Source organism: Procambarus clarkii, chromosome 62 (assembly GCF_040958095.1).
Source record: "Procambarus clarkii isolate CNS0578487 chromosome 62, FALCON_Pclarkii_2.0, whole genome shotgun sequence".
Taxonomy (NCBI): domain Eukaryota; kingdom Metazoa; phylum Arthropoda; class Malacostraca; order Decapoda; family Cambaridae; genus Procambarus; species Procambarus clarkii.
Genome location: NC_091211.1, coordinates 25182920 through 25198602, shown reverse-complemented (window position 1 = coordinate 25198602; position 15683 = coordinate 25182920). Strand labels below are relative to the sequence as shown.

General features: G+C 35.4%; 1 protein-coding gene across 4 annotated transcripts in view; it reads right to left on the bottom strand.

The window, feature by feature from the left end:
* Nucleotides 1–1488: 1488 nt before the first annotated feature.
* The window catches only part of ssp3 (short spindle 3), a 66925-nt gene continuing 52730 nt past the window's right edge, over nucleotides 1489–15683 (bottom strand). For all 4 annotated transcript variants that reach the window (XM_069308355.1, XM_045755780.2, XM_045755779.2 and 1 more), the window contains 5 exons: nucleotides 14987–15144; nucleotides 13541–13757; nucleotides 11951–12100; nucleotides 10299–10469; nucleotides 1489–10109 (listed from right to left, as the gene is read on the bottom strand). In XM_069308355.1, coding sequence (XP_069164456.1) covers nucleotides 10026–10109; nucleotides 10299–10469; nucleotides 11951–12100; nucleotides 13541–13757; nucleotides 14987–15144 — 780 coding nt within the window. In that variant the 3' untranslated portion in view covers nucleotides 1489–10025. The remainder of the gene's footprint in view (nucleotides 10110–10298; nucleotides 10470–11950; nucleotides 12101–13540; nucleotides 13758–14986; nucleotides 15145–15683) is intronic.

The window sequence follows — 15683 nt, the reverse complement described above, 5'->3', positions numbered from 1 at the left end:
GTTCAAATTCCTTTCTCAGGTCAATGAAGAGGCCAATTGAGAACTCATTTTTCTTAAGGGCTGTGTAGATTATATTAAGCAGACTAATAATGGCATCATTGGTACTCTTTTTAGGGAAGAAAGCCAAACTGGCAGGGACGTAGTATGCAGTTTTACAAAGTAGGAACAGAGCTCTTTGTAGATAATTTTTTTCAAATATTTTTGAAAGTATAGATAGATCTGATATGGGTCTGTAATTGTTTGTCAGCCGTCTCACCTCCTTTATGAACTGGCGTCACTCTTGCTCTTTTAAGGATATCGGAAAAATTATAACACAAGATTTGTTAAATAGCAGAACTATGGGTAGTGCAAGAGCAGGGACAGGACTCTCATAGCTCATAGCTGGTATTTCATTAATGTTCCCAGCTTTGGTTTTAAGTAATTGAATTAAGGATTGCAACTCCAAATATGTGCAATCACCATGAATTCTGCTCACAAATAACGTCCATAAGTCACATATCCAATATTCTGAAAACTGTTGGGCAATTTGGTCAAACCTTACCCATCGCCATTTGCATTAATTGCAAATATTTTTGGTATAAAAATTTGTAATTAAAACTCCAAATATGTGCAATCACCATAAATTCACCTCACAAATAACATCCACGAGTTATATTACAAATATTTCCGATATTCTGAAAACTGTAGGTCAATTTGGGCAAATTCTGACCCCATCGCTGTTTGCATTAATCGGCATATTTTCGGTATAATAAGTTGTAATTTAAGCCTGCATGGATTTAGGATTGAAGGTGGTGGTTCATATATGACTTCGGAGATACCTTTAAGTACATCCTCCAAATAATGTTATTGAAGTATTTTGCTATATATAAAGCTATTTGAAAACTCACATCCCAGAAGTGACTCGAACCCATACTCCCAGGAGCAACGCAACTGGTATGTACAAGACGCCTTAATCCACTTGACCATCACGACCGGACATAATGAGGTGATAGCCGAGGCTATTTGAACCACCCCACCGCCGGCCTCGGTGCCGGCGGTGGGGGACCATTCAGGCTTGTTCGCATAAAGCTATTTATATGTTTGAGTGCCTATTTACTGTATCATTTTAAGGCTGTCAGCTTATTGTTCATTCTTAAAGGCTTCACCAATGTACCAAGCATTTAGTTGACATATAAATAATTAACAATGCTATTTTTAACATGTTTAAAACCATTTCTTACCTCATTCCTCAACCATGTTGGCTACAGTCAATCTTGTGAGGGCTGTCAGGTCACACATTACTAATCATAACATATAAACAGCATTATTATTGTAAAATGTTATACTGTATTTTATGCAATTCAAAACATTTTGGGTAGTTTTTGGACAATTCTGCATTTTTTTTTTTATCATATTTCATTATACAATTAGCACAGTATTTCCATTTAAAGTAATATTTATTCACATTCTACATTCAATATCAATATTATATTAGGAAAATACATTCCAGAATTTTAATTTTTTATTTATGCTATTCAAGAAGTTTTGGGTAATTTTACATTTGATTTTGGTCATATTTCCATGTAGTATTATATTTATTCACATTCTACATTCAATATCAATATTATATTAGGGAAATACATCACAGAATTTTAATTTTTTATTTATGCTATTCAAGAGGTTTTCGGTAATTCTACATTTGCTTTTGGTCATATTTCTTTACAAAATTTCCATATTTCCAAACAAAATTACAGTGATTAACATACAGTACTATAATATTAATAATAAAAAGTAGATAGAAAACATAAGAAATTATACAAATAAAAATATTTTGTTTTGTTTTGGGTAAAAGACAATGAGTGTTCCTGGGAACCCCCAACACACAGGTTCCAACCCTCATCACGGCTCCTCTGGAACAAATCCACAAGGGCCGTGACGAGGATTCGAACCTACGCTCGAGATTCGTAGGTTCGAATCCTCGTCACTGCCCTTGTGGATTTGTTCATTGATGCATCACGCTATTGTGATTTCTGTGTGTAACGGCTCCTCTGGATTTGTTGTTTGGGTAGTTTTGAGAAATTCTGTTTTAGGTCCAATTTATAAAAATTGGCACAGTTTAAAGTCAAATTGTTTATTTACGTTCTACATTCGATACCAATATTGTAGTAGGAAAATGTTTTATTTTTCTTATATACATAATTCTATAAAGTTCTGGGTAGGTTTGGGTAATTTTACATTTGTTTTTGCACATAGTAATAAAATGAGCACATTTCTAAGTAAATTTATATTTATTAATGTTTTACATTCATTAGCAATATTATTTTCAAATCAGTAAGACATGCATAATGCTCTAGATGTCCGTTTGGTTTTCCTACCATAGTTTATAGTTATGATTCTTAATAACAACTAACAATAGCCAACTTGAAACTTCCATTCTAAGCATTAAGAAAAAAAATGCACAATTTTATTGATTTCTGTAGCAGTCATTAGTGTTCATTGCTACTCAAATATGAAATGACGTACCAATCTAGAAATGAGATGCACTGCCCCTATCTATAGACCACACATTTTTTCTTCACTTATTATTATTATGCACTAGCTTTTAATAATAACAACTATCGGTGCCGTCAATGACCATCTCCGAGGAACAACTTCAGGTATACTCTTTGGTGTCTGAAATCATCGTTTTAGATGCACAAGACAGACAGACAAATGTTGGTATTACCTTCCCCGCACATCACGTTTATGGGTGGAGGCATATCAATCTTGACACTAGCTAGAAGGCAGCCCAACGTAAATTTGTGTTCATATATTGCCTGTGGGGAAAAACAAAATATTACAAAATAAATGTCACATGTTGCTCAAACATTGCATTCTTACACCAGTTTCAAAAATGTTTGGTCAGATTTATTGATTTCCAAAGGCAAATTCATATTTAATGTTTGGCTTTAACCAAGATTATAGTAAGAAACCTGATAAATACAAAATGCAATACTGTAGCTGCAATTATATTGAGAAAGAACTAATTAATATATATATGTATGTATATATATATATATATATATATATATATATATATATATATATTTATATATATATATATATATATATATATATATATATATATATAAAATTTGTTAGCTTTATGAAAGCTCACTTAACTTACAAACTTTCTATACAAAAAAATATTTAACATCGGCAATTTAGAGTAACAAAAATACCTAAAAACTACTGACTGGTTGGATAAAGCTTTAAATTATTATGAAAAGAGGATGACAGCAGAAAGTATAAATGTAGTTATCATTTTAAAGCATTGTCAAAAAATGAACTTTTATATTAATGTAACCTAAATCCCTTAAGACCATTGGAGGTTATCTTTCACATCTCTGCAATGGCTTATGAGGAAGCTGATCAAAAACTCTTGGTTTGTCTACAAACACAATAATCACAAATCGTATTTGGCAATTAAATATTTAATGCCCCGTAATAATGTACATTAAAAGATGACAAAAATTACAACATACACCTAAGTACAAAATTTGTATCATTTTCATAAAATCTCAGTTAGCCCTTGAATAATATACAGTACTGTGAAAATCATTTCTATGACTAACAATGACATACATTAACCAGACATAATTTATGCTAAGGAAAATGTTTAGGACCCACAGAACTCTTTATATAATACATACCCTTCTGGGATATGCACATGACGCAAAATGGACAAAAGTGTGTTGGTAGTACACAATACATAAATGTTTATAAGCATTTATTTATTTAGCCATTTGATGTTGAACATGAAATTTGTTGAAATGGTATGACCAAGTGATTTCTCACTCGTATGATAAGACAAATCACCACCATTTATACAGTAGTTATTCCAATATTGGAACCATAAAGCAATGTAAGGTCAAGAACGTTTATAAACATTTTTTTATTTTACTTCTCCATGATGGGGTGTATATTATATTAGCTATAAGTTGCAGCACCAAATATCACTAGATTATCAAAGAAATCACCACAAACATAAAGAGAATATACAGGCATCAACATTCACAAATAGTCCTTCTGAACACTTGTAAATGTAAATACATTGCATGGCTTACAAAGCTCTGCTAACTTATGCAGCTGCCATTGGAACAATTTGATAAACACAATGTTAATAAATTTATATTTAATTAAGTTTCATGAGTGGATAATGTACATTTCACCATCAAAATGCAAGTGTTAATTTAGGTTTGACCCCCATCTCTCAAATTCAGAATGATGTCTGTGAAACCTCACAACAGACGTGCGTATGTAATTGTTAGTAATATTTCTGGATGAAAATTACTAGCCTCAATATGAATACTGTACTCCTCTTTTTAATCAGCTTAATTATTTTAGTTGGAGAGAGCATAAAGTGTTGACAATGATACAGAAAAAAATAAGATGAGATGAGACTATTTGTATACAATGTTCCACCTTTAAGGGCATTTACAAATCTAACTTATATACAGGACTAACACCTATAAAGGAAAAAGGTGTAAGCAAAGGAGGATTAAGTCAGGGGTGAGAGTGCAGTGAGATCAGAGATGTGTGGGAGTACATGTAACAAATATACACACACACTCGCACTCCCTTACATCTGAGCTAACTAAACCATTACATCCCTGACATAAGCCCTCTTCTCTTTCTTCAGTCATAAGCTCTAGCACTGTATTAGTTAAACATAATGAGCAATTGCGAGTAAAACATTATCTACAAACAAAAGCCCACCCTTATCCTGGTGCTTCTCTACAAATACTATTTTCTCATGCACAAAATTGTCATATCTATACCACTTGCTTAGCACAAATAATATTTTACACTACATATCACTTACAACCTGGTCATAACTACAAAACAGCACATGAAAACTCCTTGAATTATGTAATAATTCGTTAGTTGATAAGTATAGTACTGCATTATATTGTTTAACTTTTAATTACTAAAAAAGTGGTTTGGAACTTATGACCATGGGTGGTCTTGGATAGTGGAACACGATATATTGCAAATAAAGTGTATATATTAGGTCTCGGAGTGGCTGAACCTACAATGCTGCCAGATACATGACTGATTGTGATAGCCATGTAAGCTCCTGGCTAGTTTTAAGAAACATTAGTGAGTAAATTAGTTAATTAAGAGGCAGCCAGGTTATATCATATATTGTGTGTTTTAAAGAGATTGGTGGTGGTTGTATGATTACAAATAAGACACATTATTGTATGAAATTGGGCTGGTCGAGGCAGCATGAGGATGCCATTTTCAATGTGTAGCCGAGGCTGGTGTAGGACTGATTTGTTCTGTTGACTTTTCGGGATTGTTACACCAGGTAAGTCCATATTTTCACTTATGTACTGGCCACTGGTTTCATTAAATAACTGTTATTATTGTGTGCAACTCTAGTCTTGCCTCACTGTTATTGTGTTTTGTGGAAGTAAAGATGGAGAGGATTTGCTTATGTACTGTGGGGTTAAGGAATATTCTAAGTGTACCTCCTTCATGAGGTTTTAGGCCTGCCTAAAATATTTTGTTTGTGAACCTTTATTCCTGTCCCAGGGGGATTACTAAGCATAAAGTAAATGTCAACAGGCAGTGCAAGGGGATTTGATATGAGGGGAAGAACTGTGATTAATAAACCTGTAAACTTACTCAGATTTCATCGTGCCCAGTGTCGGGGAATGTGATTTACTCTTGGTAACAGAACATTTGATAGGAACAATCTTCCTGGGGGCCAGGCCTACATGCCCCCTGCTTGGTGAGCTGTCTAATTGTTAAGCTTTAATTTATTATATTAGCAGCCCAGGAGCCCTGTAGAGTGGTAAGGAACACTTAATGTAACCACAAGTATATCACAGCCCCATGAGAGCACAATTCCTTTCCCCCATCTTATCCTAAACTCTTATCATCATCATCCCTTCCACGTGTTATTTAGTAGTATGGCTTACTGCTTTCTCCTGATAATTGCCTTACCTTTCAATTACCACAGTAATTTAAAATATAAAAAGAAATAAATGCATTAACTTTAACAGGTGTATCTGGCACACTGTAATTTAGCCACGGTACACAATGCTGTAATTAAAGAGAGTGTTACAACTATGTGACATGTTTGTTTTAAGGGTTACAAAATGCCACAATAAATTCATTATCAATTGATCAAATGCCACAAAATTTATCATTATAAATTATGAAATGCCACAAAATTGATCATTATGAATTATGAAATGCCACAAAATTCATTATGAATTGATTCATGCCTTTAATCATCTGACATTTAGTTTTGACAAAGTAAGAGGTATTTGGACTTCATACAAATATAGAAGCATGAAAAAAATACAAGAAAATTTATAGAATTATAGAATAAGTCACAGCTGCATAACATGGAATGTATGAACAATGTAATAAGCATTGTATTTAGACAAAATTATGAACACAGTTTAATAAATTTTATTACAAAGTAGAAAACCTTCAAGATTATAGTTAAAATTAGGTGCAACAGATCTTTAGCCATCAAAGTGTGGTGATTGTTCGGTGTTGATCATCTAATGCAATGCAGTCAATGTTAAACAAAGATCTATATCCTAAGTTGATGAATACTAATATTCCAAATTTGATTCCAATAGCTCCACATGTCCACATAGGAGGACACAAAATATGGTGTCAGATGGACTTCAGCCCCAGGCCCCAATAAACATGGCTATCACTGCATTTACCTGGCCAACACAACGATCCAGTCCAACAGAACCTGTCTCCTGCGGCTGTGAAGGCTGACCTCAGTGCACTGTAATTGTGGCTTGCAAGTAACCAGTGTACCCCCTTGTCAGCCAAAATCAACCCAAGGAAAGAAATCCAATGACAACTGACTCACCCTGGACGAGGGCCACCACAAGTGAGGAGATCCCCCTAAGAAAGTAAATCCCGAACACTCCAAGGGAAGCACTAAAGGAGCACCCAGGGAAGATAACTCTGAGCACATGCAGCTGCACGCACTAACATCTGGCTCACATTGCACCAAAGTGCACAGGAACGGCCACAAAGGCAAAACCCCCCTCTCACCTGAAAAGCAGGACACCAGGGCCAGAGCGACGACATGAGGGCACCTCACACTGTCTATCACCACCAAACACTGAGGGTGGAGCTGCTGGCTGCCTCCCTCCTCTCCTCAAATGAGGGGGAGATGTGATGAGAACGAGCTAGCACTAGTTTCATTAATTTTTGTTATTGTTTACATTGCTGGGGGAGTTCTTTTGGCAGTTCTGAGGCTGCAGTTATCCTTATCACCAGCAGTGGTCTGTTTTGGTTCACTGATTTTTTTGGGAGCTTCTTTGGTGGTGGAGATCACGATTAAATGTCATAGACCATTTTATCTTAGTGCCACTACTCCTTGCACCTCTCTGAGGGGGCCAGGTTCTGGCTTGTGGTCCCTGGTAGGCTGAAAAAACGACTGATGGCACCTAGTACTTTGGCACTATATCAGTACAGTAGCTCCAGGGAGCCACAAGGGGCTCCCCACAGAAAAGTTGAGTTATAAACAAGTTAAAATTAGGTTAACTTTTTCTTATGATCTCATTTCTTACATTAAATGTTAAAGATCAGGCTTTGATCAAACTACTGTCTGAACAAGTTTAAAGTATTTTCAAGAAGGGTACAAAGTGACAGAGAGGTACAAGCTTAACTTTGTTTCTCCCACAACTATATATACAGTATTTGTATAATTAATATTGGTGCTAGGAAACTGTAACCATTCTTCCACTTCATTGTCTTTGGTTATATCCACACTCACTGCGTGGATGCTCAATTCACATCCAATCTATCACACATTTTTATAACTGCCTCTTATGAAATTTCAGATATCTATTCATAATATGGTATGTAACTCCCCATCCCAACATTGTGGTACATGCTCACCCTCAAACAAAATAACAAAACATTTTGTGTGTATGTGCGTGCGTGTTGGCGTATAGACTCCCGAGTCTATTGGGCATATCTATTCATATCTACATTTGAAACTGTGTATGAAGTCTGCCTCCACCACATCATATCTTAATACATACCATTTGTTAACTACTCTGTCACTGAAAAAGTTCTTTCTAATGTGTGTTTCAGACAAGTGTTTCTCTCACACAAGAAAGAACATAATGTTCTTTTGTATTATATATATATACACAGGGTGTATTGTATTATATATGATTGCCATTTTATTTTATTTGAGTCAAAACTAACAAATTTGATCAAATCTAAGCTAACGTACCCTCCCCAAACCTAACATTGTAACATAACTAAGACAGTAATTCATGTTTCTAATAAAATAGATTGTTAGAAAAGAACCAATTTGGAAAGATATATTTGAAAATAACAAAAATAATTCAGTCTGTTTGGCAAATTGGACCTTACATACTAGACAAAGTAGTGCAGTTCTGGCTATTAGGCAATGACACACAAATTTACACCAAACAGAGAGAGACACACACACACACATATATATATATACATACACCACCAAACTAGTCCCAGAACTGAGAGGAATGAGCTACGAGGAAAGCCTATGGAAGCTAAACCTCACATCGCTGGAAGACAGAAGAATAAGGGGGAGACATGATAACCACCTACAAAATTTTCAGAGGAATTGACAGGGTGGACAAAGACAAACTATTTAGCACGGGTGGAACATGAACAAGGAGACACACGTGGAAACTTAGTACCCAGATGAGCCACAAAGACCTTAGAAAGAATTTTTTCAGTGTCAGAGTAGTTAACAGATGGAATGCATTAGGCAGTAATGTGGTGGAGGCAGACTCCATACACAGTTTCAAATGTAAATATGATAGAGCCCAATAGGCTCCGGAATCCATACACCAGTTGATTGACAGTCGAGAAGCGGGGCCAAAGAGCCAAAGCTCAACCCTCGCAAGCACAACTAGGTTAGTAAGCACACGCATACTTATATATATATATATAATAGATTAAACTTAACAATCACATTAATCTAGTTAAATATCTTTTGCTTTAAATTTGGATATTATACAACTATATGTAGTGTCATTTTCTTTGTTTATAAACCTCCACACATGTAGATAAAGACGATCACGTTACAAAACACCTTCCTACAGCTGTAAACTACCACACATTTACTCAAGTGTACACAGCGTATGTTACAAAGTATTTGTAGCTATGATGTGAATGCTCAGAACGTCTTAAGCCTTTCTTAATTGAGACATACATGACAGGGTCTTCATATATTGTGTATTACCATGTTAAAGTATGCTGCATCACTTTTTTTATGACAACTAACCTTGTATGACTTACAGCTGAAATATGTGTAAGATGGTGTAAGATGGCACTACGGTACAATCTAACAGTTGTAAACATCCTGAGTGAAGTCAAACTAAGAGTATACACATTACTGTTTTTGTCACTGCTTACTATGAAAACAAAACACCTCAAGTAGTCACTTGACCAAATAATGAGGATCTTCTTTCATTAGGTTAATAAAAATTATTTCATAATCTCAGCAGTATGTGTCATTTGAAAATATTTAAATGCTTAAATAAATGTTATGATAATTGTTTAAACAGAGAGTAATGTGCACTAATTAAGTCACTGAAACAAAACATGTATTAAACAGTAAGCTGCTTACAGTTGCAGGTTTGCTAATCTGATATAAAATTGGCTTGCTACATAACTATTTAGTACAAAACTTATTAAAGAACATAACGGTAATCTCACCTACAGTACAATGATAACTTCATTTAATTTAATTGAAATGTTAATGCTCAAGGGTATATTTAGTACAGAATAATCTGTAAGTGTAATATCTTAGAACATAATGCATACGTGTTGTTGTCTGAGATTCTATTACAATACAATGTAATACCAAGTATGAAAACAATATATCATGATAATCAACACACCCAGCATTACACACTAATGGCGAGACATAAAGTAATTAAGAAGCAAGTTACAGTTACAACAGATAAGAAGGCAGATGGTGTGGCAACACTGTAACATTGCCGTGGTGAGCAATCTCAGCCCTGAACATGAGTTCTCTCAAGTATGTGGATAAGAGGCTTATCCGAAGCTTGATTATTATGTAGGAAGTCCTCTAGAACCTGAAAGAAGGTCACAAAAATGATAGTTAACACCGATACTATATTTACATATATATTCAGCAGCCAACCTACTGGGAATGTTTTATGACAAACCAAGGAGAGCCTTTGTTTACTTCGAATCTCAAGCGGTAAACAATAGATATTCAAATATAAACTCGTGATACTGTCCCAATTTAAGTAATTAATTACCTGGAAGCTCATCTCCTGTTGGAGAATAATCATGTTATCATGATTATGAAGGCAGCAGGCTAATAGAGTAGGGAAGAGCACAGCTGTGAGGTTGGGCTCACTAAAGTACTGCCATGGAAGATTGCACAACTGCTGCAACACACTTGGTACTTCACCGCTCTGTATCACCATCTGCAAGCAAGCATTATCGTAAAATATACCCGCAACACCAGCCAAATATCATTTCGTGCTGCCAAGCTGAACATTATTTTTCTACTTTTTTTTTTGCAACAATTAAATAACTTTCTCCATAGCCAAACTCAAGTCAGCTTGAGTGGACTTTGGAAAAGGGGGTCACTGAAGCCCCCTCCAAAAGCTTATCTAACATGATCTAGAAAGATGAGGAGCAAGGGGTGATATGATTAAGTTAATAAATGGATGAAAGGACATAACAAAGGGGGTATAAATAAGATTATAAATTTATCAACACAAAATATTACTCGAAATAGCTGATATAAAGTGGCTAAACTTATATCTAAAAAAACTGGGTAAATATTGGTTTGGAAACATTACTCAAAATAGCTGATATAAAGTGGCTAAACTTATATCTAGAAAAACCTGGGTAAATATTGGTTTGGAAACAGAGTTGTCGATTTATGGGATAAATTACCAAGTACCTGTAACAATAAATGTATGATTGATTGACTGATTGTTTCGAGTGGAGGGTAAACATAATATGAACACGTTTGTAAGGATGTAAACGGGAGCTTCCTTGTATAGGTCTTCTGCAGCTTTCTTAATTATTACATTCTTACGTAGAAGTGTTAATTCTACATCTTACTGCAACACTAAACTATTCTTGTTTTATTAACTACGTTGTTATATTAACTTGCTTATTCCCTGTATTCTAGCATTAAGTTCAAACCTTTGTGTATCATGTTTAAATGTCCATAATACAGTATATACTGCTTTACACATCCACACACACACTTGTGTGGTTGATTCCAACAACACTGCTAATACTGCCTATAATAGGTTTCAGAAATCCTTAATATCTTCCTTACAGTCAGCAAAGCTACTTAGGTTCTCATACAACTTCTTGGGAAATTGTTACAAAATGTAATCCCTTAATTTTTCCCACCTCAGTGCACCTAATTTCTTCCTTTATATTCTTGTCTTTGATCACCTTGAGTAAGCAGTACTGATGGCTAACATCTAATTCTACATGTACAAATTAATGTTAAATGAATATGGATTCAAGATTATCCTAAAGAAAACCAGAGTCATTTCGTAAGCTGATAAAGATAAACAAAAATTTTTAGAATATAAAGACTGATTTATATAAACAATGCATCAATTATTACAAACTACAGCTGTAAATGAAGAAATATGTATACAGTACTTCAGTACACATCTCCGGACATCCATTGCACGGGATATCAAAATTTTAATTTTTCTCTATGGTAAAACACCATAGACTCAAAATTTTTTAAAATATATAGACTGATTTATATAAACAATACATTAATTATTACAAACTACAGCAGTAAATGAAGAAATATGTTTATTTCAGTACCTATCTCCAGGGGTCCGTCACACAGGATATAAAAATATTTATTTTTAACTATGGTAAAACACATTGCAAATACAGTACTACTAAATAACCAACAAACCTGATTTTCTCTATTGTTTACAGCAAAGAATCCAACAAGAGGAATAATGTTGTGGAGAATATCCTCACAAGGCCAGTGTGAACAGTACCAGAGGAGATAACTGGCAATATGACGAAACTCCAAGGAAATGCCTTCACTCCCCAGCACACCCTGCAACACAAACACATTGAAAATATTGTCATCACAATGTATATCTTACACAGCTGGCTCCAAATATATACAAACACTTTAGCTACACTTGGTATAATTTAACTGAAAGTTTAATTGGTTCCATGTGACGACTTCTTTTATACCCAGCTGTCATCAAGGTGACCTCCATGAGTTAATAAAATATTCCAGAAACTTTAAGAAAGTACAAGACTACAGCAAAGAGCTAAATAACAGCACAAAAACCATACTGCAGCAATGTACCAAAATTATAGCAAAGACATGTAGGATTGCATTTATAAAATTATTGTTGAAAATTGTAAAGGGTATCAATAAACTGTGAATCATGTAAAGTCTTTAGAATATTAAGAAGCTATCGCGGGTTGATATGTTTTTGTTTCATACTACTAAAGTCTTGTACTGAAATGTAAGAATAATTTCAGACGGATATTTATCTAAGGTGGTAAAAATATGTACACATGCATTTCTTTATTTCTTTCTAATCTACTGCGACACCGAACAACCAAAGAGTTCCAGTAATTACCCAAGTAAAATTACTTTAGTGTAGTTACAGGATGAGAGCTATGCTCGTGGTGTCCCATCTTCCCAGGACTCTGTCATATAATGCTTTGAAAGACAGTTTTGGCATCCACCACCTTTTCACTTAACTTGTTCCAATTGTCTACCATTCTGTTTGTGAAAGTAATTTTTTTATTTCTTCTGCAGCTTTATTTAATTAGCTTAAATCTATGACCTCTTGTTCTTGAAGTTCCAGGTCTCAAGAATGCTTCCTTGTCAATTCTGTCGATTCCCATTACTATTTTGTATGTAGCGGTATCTCTTATGTACCTACCCAACCTCCCTCTCTGCTCAAAAAAGAAACCGACACTTCCAAAGGATACCTGATCAACAGTGCTGTGATTCATATGTCAGCAGCAGTGTCAAACAGCCTGGTTGACCAGACCAACACTCAGGAGGCCCGGACAGGGACAGAGACTAGCCGTGAGCAACATTGATTTCTGGAACCAACAAAAAGTAGACAAAAGGTAGGCAGACGTGAATTTCCCCAGTGGTCTGTTTACACAACTGGTGCTGCCACCTGGGAACTGGGAACAGCAGCAGCCAAGTGACAAACTCATTAATGGTTGTTAGGAATAACAGCAATACTTGGCAGTCTATTTTATATCAATAATGGCTGGAAGGATATTTTTGCAGTAAGAATAAATGTACCTTTTGACAGTCATTTAGAATGGAACTGAGACTTCTCCAGTGACTCCCTTACTCCTTTAGAAAAGATCCACAACATATTAGGAGATGGAAAGTTGCACCGATACAGACTGGAGTTCTCAATGTCCATGGAAAGTGAAATATTACTTAAAGGAGCAACCTAGAGTCACATGTTCAGAAAAGGAATGGAAAAATGGAGAATGGGTTTCCTATTACCTGAAACATGGCGAGATCCAGGGAAGCGAGGTTATGCAGTAATGTGGTAGCTGCAACAGTAATGGCATGTGTAGTTTGTGAGAGTTTTGGAGGTGCCTGAGGCAGAGATGATCTCCCCCCTTGATGCAGAAGAATACCATACAAAAGGCTAACTACCCCACAGGCATCAGTTACATGAAGAGTACCAATTAATTGTGTAGGATCTTCTGGTAATGACCTGAAATAAAGAAGCCATAATTACAAACACTCATGTAAAGTTATGATGCTAGGTTTTTTATATAAAGCTAATCTCACTTCTGCAGATAATATATTATAATCTTAGAACAGAATCTGAAAATGCCATAACTACATCACATTAATGCAATTTGTTTGTCCAGTATTTGTTTATAAAAATCACACCTAGTAAAATAAAATGCTCTCTTACAAGTCTGATAATGCCATAATTAGTATTCTTTTTTAAAATATAAAAGATGGAAATTCAATGAACAAACACACATGCAGGAAAGACATTTAACATGCCATTGCACTTAATGAAGTAGATATAGTGTACGTATCAAGAGGGAATCTGACTGCATAGTACCCTTACTTGCATAATATTTAAACTAATTATGTGTATAGTAAATCAACTTTTAAAATTACTCCCATTTCCAGTTAGTCAAGAGAGAGCATTGCATATTTATTACTCTGTATTATTGTGTTCTCTGGGAACTCTCACTCCTTCAGAAGGTACACTCCTTCAAGAGGTACCCCTCACTATTCTCTGCAAACACTTCAAAGACTGAAAAACTGAGTTCGCACAAGCAAGTTAAATGGGTAGTTGAGTAAACCAAAAATAATTTATTGGCACAAATAGTAAAGTTATTACACAGTAGCATATAATAGTGTGGTATTCTAACACTCGGCAGCAATGAAGTTGTTAGCTAAACATGGATATAAAACAAACGGTACAGAAATACATAGCTGTGAGTCAGCTTTATGAAACCTAGTAGCCACTTGGTGTTCACTACATGGTTTGTCAGAACTTGGTGCTCTATTCAACCTGGGAACACACTGCAAGTACAACAGTAACAACCCCCCTCCCTGGAAACACAAACCGAAACTGTCTCTATTTTCCCCTTGTTACAACTTGTAATAAAGTTGTTACATCTTGGCTTAACGTGTTCATGACGTATTAGAACGTTGTTACAACTTGCTATATTGGTTGTTATAACTGGTTAGGTGTTAAAACTTGTTCAAACGTTGTACCAACGTCGTAGTTTTGGTGTGTGTTTGGCGGGCTCACATTGTTTCTTCACTATATCATTTATATAAATAATTACCACCTAATTCAATTATAAGATGGTGTAAACTACAAATGCATCTAACAACACTTATGACTATTTCTGAGCACATGCTGTCATAGCAATCACCACAAGGTCATCCATGTAATGCAAACATAATACCAACCTTATGGCAAGTGTTTTGGCCAGGGCAGAGACGAGCCTCATAGCTGCTAGAATGACCTCAACAACACCAGCATCATTATCCAGTGGTCCCTGCACATGGCTAAAGTACCACGATACTTTATCTGCCAGGCCAACACTCACACAGTAACTAACAATATCCTGGAATAAATATAATTTGCTGGTTATTAAATTTGAAACCACACTTCAAATTTTCAAGTTTCAAATTAAATTTGAAACACACATATCAAATACAAAAGTAAATGTTAGGTTTTCCTACTCCCTCTCTTGAGCAAAATTGCAGTACATTTTAACTATAAGTAGTCTAACTTAGAGACACTCGTTTCACAATTTCTAAGCAGGCGATGAGTCGCAATAACGTGGCTAAAGTATGTTGACCAGACCACACACCAAAAGGTGAAGGGACGACGACGTTTCAGTCCGTCCTGGACCATTCTCAAGTCGATTGAGAATGGTCCAGGATGGACCAAAACGTCGTCGTCCCTTCACCTTCTGGTGTGTAGCCTGGTCAACAATTTCTAAGCAATTTCACTTGGTCTCTCATTAAAGTAAAATCTACTGTTGCTATTGGTTAGGATCACTAGCAATCAAGTTGGGTAACATTCTGCTATCAGAGCCACCTGCAACCTTACAAATGACCTCTGCAGAGTCTATCTAGTGTTGGGGGAAATCTGGGAAAG